The sequence below is a fragment of the Cynoglossus semilaevis genome, chromosome 13 (genome assembly GCF_000523025.1).
Source record: "Cynoglossus semilaevis isolate Cse_v1.0 chromosome 13, Cse_v1.0, whole genome shotgun sequence".
NCBI lineage: Eukaryota > Metazoa > Chordata > Actinopteri > Pleuronectiformes > Cynoglossidae > Cynoglossus > Cynoglossus semilaevis.
In genome coordinates, this window is record NC_024319.1 from 8,756,694 (window position 1) to 8,764,973 (window position 8,280).

The following is an 8,280-nucleotide window of genomic DNA, read 5'->3' on the forward strand; positions in this document are numbered from 1 at the left end:
TTCCCAGCCGGGCCCCCCCTGTCTGCATCTGCCCGAGCTGTGAAGGGCGGCTACCCCCAAGTGGTAGCAGCCAGCGCTTCTTTCCATCCACAGGCTCCTGCACCTCAGGCTCCCTGTGACATTTCATCTAAATGATGCTATTCCATAACACCGTGACTACAAGGAAGCTTTGAAAAGCTTTTGTCTATTCAGCAAGAAGAAGAAAAAAAAAACCCTTACCTCAGTATCCAATTATTCTCATTTAAAAGTAGCTGCAGTGATTGAGGAGTTGAACGTCTCACTACTGTTTTTGTTAGAAAAAAAACACCTCAAAAATCCTTGAAAATATCCTTGTTATTACTTCCATTTATTTTTGGAGATTTGGCACGTCCTTCCATTTATTTTTGGAGATTTGGCACATCTTTGTTTGTTTGTTTGTTTGTCGTGAACATAAAAACAAAAAAGGGGGGTGGGGAGAGTTCCTGTTACATTTTATGTTGGACAAAACATGTGCCATTTGGCACTCGTTTCCCTCCAGGATGGGATTTGAACTTTTTACTGTTATGGAGGCAGAACTCTGATGTCATTCAGGAACAAATGTTTAACAAAAGATTTTTATAAAGTCTTGGATGTTGTTTCAACATGTTGTTCCAGCGGCGCTCACTAGTTCTCAAGGCTTTATTTTTTTCAACAGTTTTGGACAGATTTTTCTTATCAAAAGTTAATCTACCAGTAGCTAGTCAAATTATAGCACCACCTGCTGGGGATGGGGGAATCTACATGTTTTGTTTACAAACCCTGAAAACAAACAAAAAACACAGACAAACATTTCAAAACACTGCCTTTATGTTCATGCACCAACAAGTGGCTTCAATACCTGTACCAGGCTCTGGGTCATTTTTGTCCAGCCCACAAAAAAAAAAAATTTGTGTCTTTTTTGTTGATTATAGGGCAATGATTATCAACTCATCCTGTCAACTGAACCAGCCAATCAGGATTCCAAAATAAACGTTAAATGATATGACACATGTTTATTTGGTTTTATTTGACTGTCCGATCACCAAGGTGTCTGTCCTAAAAAACTCTGACAAATATTAAGCTCGTGGCCTGGTGCCTTTCTCAACCAATCACTGTCTTTCTAACCTTAATAAAGCCAAAATGTTTACTCATCTATGAGTCAAACTACAGACAGGGTCCAAGTCAGAAACACAAATGACCCTTGAAGGACCTTGAAGGACAAATGGCTGTGACACAGCCTGCCTGGAGAACAGGACAGCGTCCCCTCAGTGGTAAAAGTCAAACCTGCAGGTTGACGATAAATATCAGAGTGCTCTAGAATGTTCTCTAAGACTCTCCTAATCCTCGGTGCCTGTGTCTCAGGAGGTTCCTCTGAAGGCCCCGCTCGTGAGCAAGTGTTTCATTAAGCGAGGATTTATCCTCGGTGAGAAGAACACCTCTGCGCTCAGCCACAGAAACACAGAGCCCAGGAACGACATATTCTCCTGTCAGACGCGACTATTCTGGGCTCTGTGGTCTGTTATGTGTGTGAGTGAGTGCAGCAGAAACCCGTCCTCAGATCCTTAATGAGTCTCCAGGAGCGGGGCGCAGGCCTGTGAGCAGACCGCTCAAACAGCAACATTGGATCAGTCTGTTCCCACACACTGTAAATCACACACACCTCAGCCCTGAGGAGACTGAGGAGAAGGGCGGCCTGCAGGGCCCAGCTCCCCACAGCCTCTGCTATTCTTCTGGGGCCACCAGCAGTCAGGGACCAGGGCGAAGGCGCCTTAGGTAGAGATGGAACCCCTATAATCAGACCACTCAGGTGGTCTATGTTGGTGGTCTCCCATTAGATGTTCCTGACTTTTTCTAATTTATTTCCAAACAAAGCGAGGCCAATCATTCGGAAACCACAGAAACTTGCTAACTGATTGGACGTGGACCAGGGTTTGTACATCTGAGATCAAATTCTAACCAATTATTGGCTATTTTTGTTTTATTTTTGGCCCATGAATCATTTTGAGACACATTTAGTTGTGTTTTGGCAATTTGGGAAAATATTGTTTTTGTTTGCTAACAAGCTATGTCTGCGTGAATTCTAATTATCCCTTGGCTAACATTTCAGCTATTTCTTTTGGCTAAGTCTGGCTATTCTCAGCTATTACGTTTGGCAGCAGAAACAGCTGTGGTTCTTTGTTTTGGTAAAGCTTTTCATTTTGGCAAGAAGGAATAGCTGGATTTTCTTGGCACATTTTTTGAGTTATGTTTAGCTCAGCCTAAGGCTACACTTAGCTAAATGTTGCTTACTTCCACCACAGTGCTGTATTTTTAAAACTAGCTATTTATTAGCTCACCTTTGTTTGGTTTTTCTTTCATTTTTGGGGGTGAATTTTGGTTGAACGTTGGCCAACATTTATCTCTGGAGTAATCTAATTTTACGTTAGCTTTTTGTTGATGACTTACATCTGACTTACATTTACTAATTGATACTGTTTTGTCAGGAGTTAAATTTTGTTGTTTTTTTGTCAGAAACTGAGTCACAGCAGACGCTCCATTTCTGCTCTACATTAAATTGTCTCACCACGTCGTGGTCTTCAGTCATCACAGCATCGGACAGAGCGATGACAAAGTTGTTTGCTTAGGTCATGAGTTTGGCAGCATCTGCAGTTTGCATGAGCACAGAAAACATGATGCCTTCACATGTTCTCATTAGTGTTCCCTCTGATGGTCCTCGTGAGGAAACCAGAAGATGATCACACAACCAACCTTCCTGAGGCAAAGAGGGGAAGTGACGCCTGCCGTCCTTTCTCCTAACGCCCTCCATGACCCTCTCTCTCACGCTCAGCTCTCTCTCTCTCATTACCAACAGCGTCTGGCTCAGCCATCCACCCTTGCGGCCAAATGCGCTGCAGGATAGAGCCGAGTGGCTGAGCATTATGGTGACATGTTTATGGCGGCTGTGAGCAGCGGGGGACATTAGCAGGAGTGGTGGCACAGGTAATTCATTACGACGTGACCTCTGAGTAGGAAATGAAACAGAGTCAAGCTCCATGTGTACGCTGCCTCCGCAGGTTACTGAAGAAAACACACGGGGCAGTTAAAGTGATCTATAGTAAATACATTAGGCACAGACAGCCACCTAAAATACACACACACACACACACACACACACACACAGAGTAATGTGTACACACAGATCTACAGAGGCAGGTAGATGCAGCCACTGCTGCTGATTGTACATGTTTGCAGAGGCGTCAGTTTATATATTCAACCACCTGATGACTTCATGTCCACCATGTCTGAACGCTGAGGTGTTAGTTTCTAATGAGAGGAAATTACCCAAAAATTCTTGCTTTTTCTTGGCTAATTTTTGTTAGCAATTGCTAACTTTTAGTGCACCTTTAAAGAGATTTCAAGCTAACTCTAAGCTGTTCTTTACTTAAGTTTGGGGTTTTTCATGCAAATTATTACATAGACTTACACTTGTTTATCTACTATTTCAGCACACGTTTCTCTCTAGAATAATTTTGAATTTTTAAATAGCATTCCTTAACAACAAAGGTTTTGGAGAAGACTATTTAGAAAAATAAAAAAAATAAAAATATTATATATTCAGTAAAATCAGTATCAGTATCGCACTCAGTAAAAATACAATTTTTACTGATTGTGAAAGAAAAGGAATTGAGACTAATATTATTACACAGAATTTAATTGGAAATAATTATTAGTTAAAGTTAAATCCTAGAGTTTCTGAGATATAACCATAATACTGAAGACCAGCAGTTAAAAACGCAGCATTTTGCTGAGAGAAATCACAGCACAGAGGAGCATTTGACAGTGATTTGTTTCTCTCCTCCAGCTGCTCGTCACCACCACACAGGAACAGGAGTGCTGGTGTCAGAGAACAGGGAAATGTAATTAGGCCCACCAGGTGCACACAGACCAGGAAACCAGAACTGGTTCCCAAATTTATTACTTCCCCACAGATTCTGGGGGGTGTACTCCGAAAAAAAAAAAATCCTAAAAAAAAAAAATGCCTTCATTGAGGAAAAGCAACAAACAGAGTGATTGTTACAGAGGTGAGTCACATACGTGCACAAACACGAGGCTCGGTGTCAGAGACGACGTTTCAGTAGCAGCATGTGTGATGGTAAACACACAAGAATGTTCCAGAGCGCGGACCACTGAGGAGGTCCACCAGCCCAGACTGAGGAGTTAGACTGTGTTTTTATTATTATTCCAACTGTGGTGTGTTTTTGTGCTTATCCTTTAAATTCACTGATGTCCAAGAAAATAAAAAGAAGAAAAAAAACAAAAAACAGAGTAGACCACCCAGAACTCTTTTAGCTTTTTTTCTCAAACGTCTGAAATATTGCAGAAAACCCCAAATTGAATTACAAGTTCTGGGACTATTTAGTTTGTTTGGTAAATGAGTGCGTTGTAGCGGCTGGGGCTGTGGTTAGGTCCAAACTCACCAGTGTGGAGGAAGTGGCTGAGTAAAGAATGTGGACCAAACAAAAGACAAAACTGGACAAAGACTTTCACCTCCTCCACACAACAACTAGGAACAGACTGCACGCTGTGTAAATACTACAGTACTTGTTTGTACTTTTTACCATTAATATAAGTAATAATATAAATCCAATTATTCCTGAGGTTACACGGGAAATGTACATCCTTTTCATGTATTAGACATTACATCATTGTACAATACAGTGACATATATAAAGTAAAAGTAAAAAAAAAAATCTTATTATCTAACACTCATATAAACAATTTTTTTGTCAAACTTTATTTGCAAAAACGTCAATAAAATTGTTGCTCTTCTTCCCAATTGAGAAAAAACCCCAAAACAACTAAATTTATCATCTCAAGAATTTGGCAATTTGATAGATTTATTATAGCTCAATTTTAACAAATACAGGACTTGAAATTTTACATTCTAATTTTTATTATTGTCGATGAAATGTAACAATGATAGCCTCCAATGTTCTTTAAAAAAAGACTTAGCCACAAACCAGATACTAATGTCCTGTCAGTGTAAAAATAATGCTGGTCAGTACTAATACTACAAAGTCTTGGCCTGTTAGCATATACAGGTAATAATTTTATCAAAGAACTCAAAAAATCAAAAAATTGTGTGCGTGTGGATGGAAACCACTGCTGAATGTGCATGTACTGCATTACTATCCCCAATACTGTTACTTAACTACATGAGCTCAGGTCTACTGTCACTTCACACAGTCCAGAGGTGAGCCATACTTTCTAAGACACTAGGAGCAAAAAAATAAAGAAGTAATTTGTCCATTTCAGCAGATTCACTGTCACTTCCTGTGGACCCAGCCCATCTGAGGTGGACCAACAGACTGTTGAGTTACTGCTTGTTTTTGTTAAAAACAGAAGTTAAGACTTATCTAGTCATCGATGGATTTCTAACACTATATTATACGTACCGTGTATATCTGGGACGTCCACACTTTTTTCGAATAACCAGGCTAAATATATGTTGTCTCATATTAACAGAATATATTTTATATACACATGATATTTTAAGATATTTGAGATATTTGAGAACAATATGATCCAGTACTTCAGTAAAGTTACTACTGGAGTACTAGAGATTTAATCTAAAAATAGTATGACATCTATACTTTGAGGTTTAAAGTTTTATTTAAAATCTCTCCGTTTGTGATCTACTGGTAGATTCTGATTTACGTATTGGATACCCTGGATATTTATACTTACATATACATATACAGTACTTATATACCAATAAAATATACTAATATTACCAAAGTAAACCAACCTTATCATTTAGCATAGCAACAATACATGATAACATAGCAACATTAAATATTAATGTGCAAATGGGCTTCAATACACAAACCCTGTCAACTATATCTACAGTGACCACCTGATATGACTGAACACGCTCATATCAACTGGGGTGTTTTACAGTGCGCACCAGTTTACAAAGGCAACAGCAGAGCAGCGCCACCTCTTGTTCACAGCCCCAAACAGCAAGCTGGGGCAGGGGGAAAACAGGGACAAGAATGCGAGCTTGTTTTCCAGGGCCCTAATTATAAAGGAGAGCATGCTGAAAGCAGCAGCAGGCCACCAGATGAGGAGGAAGACAGGCCAAATCAAGCTCTGTCTGTAATTACGCTTCACAGGCACTTGGCACAGTGAGCAACATTTCACACTCCTCAGAGTGGGCACAGGAGAGCGGAGCGAGGAGGGGACCAGCTGAGTTTTTTCCACCCCTCAGCCAGCTAATTGGCTCATTATTCCCCAATAAGTAATTCACTGGCATTTTTTTTTTTCAACGGCTTACACCTCAGACACATGCACGGCACCAAATCTGAGAGAAGAGGGCATTAAAACCAGTCAGGCAACAAACAACAACAATGATGACAGATGTGTCATCAGCTGATAACAACTGGTTCAAGACACATGGACGAACTGGGAAGATTTTCATCTAAAGCAGGGGTGTCAAACTCATATTCACAGTGGGCCAAAATTAAAAACTGGGAAGAGGTCGCGGCCCAAACGTAATATTTATTAAAAAATTGACGACTATGACATAGCACATACACCGCTAATACTACAAATCCTGCCTATATATACGGGATATATAATGGAAGGCCAACTCTAGTACACGTTTGATATGATCTTGTGGGCCAAATATAATTACACTCCGGGCCAGATTTGGCCCCCGGGCCTGAGTTTGACATGTGTGATCCATACTATACTGTCTGCATTCAATTTATTTTTTTAAACTTTTTTATATAGTACAATGTATACAACTGTGGGCCTAGTGTGCTTTATAAAAACACCTTGGAATTTTGTGATACTAATTATTAATTAATTATTATTTCTAATTTTCCATTCATAAACATACTCTGTCAAATGACACCCATCCATCATCAACACAGTCTCTAGATTGTATGCCAATCAAGCACCGAAACTGAGACCTATGTTTTGAACAAAAATGTGGAAAATCTAAATAAGGTTTGGCCTTTAGGTGTCTTTAATGAATAAAGATACATTGTTTAAATATAAAATAAAGATATTAAAATTTGTGAAAAATTAGGGTAAAAATATTCTGAAATATATTAAAAATCGTCTTATAAAGCCCCCAAAATTCCATGACCACTGCAGTACTTCTGAGGAACCCTAGGGGTCGTGAACCGTGTGTTATCGACCTGTATACCATGAACTGCAAACCTAGTTGACGTCACTTCTATTAGAAGCATAAAATCCATAGATCTTCTAATGGTATTAATACTACATATTCATAAATAAATTAGGGTGAAGTGCACAATTCACTGTTGATGTATTCCATCAATTCACATACTGTATGTTCTATGATTATATTATATTATTATATATTCATTATTATTATGTTTTATTAATTATTTCAGGCATAAAGATCATAATGATGAAGAAACTGTACTTGACGTTTCTACTTTTAAAATATGCAGCAGCATAATCATCTACATCCTTAATTAACTACATGTATGTACATGTAAAATGTAATTGACCTTTGACTTTTTGTGCATCAGGCACACAGAACACTATATCCAACTAATCACGAAATATTATATTTATGTTCTTGTGAATTTACCCTTACAATGACTAACAACAACAACTTAAAAAGTTACAGGTTTCCATCTCATAATCTACCAGCTCACACGAGAGAAACAAGGAAACAGTAACAACTTGTTATTGTCTGAGTTGCTCTGCTGATTACGTCATCGTCTGATCACTCACTGTCTATCCATCTACCTGTCTCGCGCACACAAACTTTAGTGACAACGCAATGAACTCATCTCTGTGAGCGAAGGGCCTCACGCTGCACTAATGTCGCCTGTGCGTAAAGACGCAACCCGTAGCTCTCACCTGCGGCGGTCAGTGCGCTGTTCTGCTTCAGCGGCTGCCGGGGGAGTGTAACGGAAACAGTCAAAAAGCGCCCGGGCTGAGCCCGTACTGCTGCGGCTCATTAACCACAGCCACCACACCTAGCAACAGGGTTGTCAGGACGCAGGAAGTGGAGCTGCTAACAACCTAGCTTAGCCCCTGTTGCTAACCTCAAACCTCGGCCGCTGCAGGCGGAGGGGCAGCTGCTCGGCGGATACCGCCTCTTACCGATGTGGTTGTCCTCGATGTGAACGATGAGCTCAGACAGAGAGTCGAAGTGGAGTCCGCAGCCCCCGAACTTGCAGGCGTTGGAGAAGAAAGAAGCAGCCGCGATGCCTGTCATGGTCGCTGCTGCATTGGAAAATGACGGCGGACAGCGAC

The 8,280-nt window shown here is 40.2% G+C and overlaps 1 protein-coding gene across 1 annotated transcript in view; it reads right to left on the bottom strand.

Annotated features, from left to right (window-relative positions):
• Window positions 1-8,280, bottom strand: part of jazf1b (JAZF zinc finger 1b) — a 17,026-nt gene that overhangs the window by 8,012 nt on the left and 734 nt on the right. Inside the window, exon 2 of the mRNA XM_008323383.3 lies at window positions 8,128-8,280. Coding sequence (XP_008321605.1) covers window positions 8,128-8,242 — 115 coding nt within the window. The 5' untranslated portion in view covers window positions 8,243-8,280. The remainder of the gene's footprint in view (window positions 1-8,127) is intronic.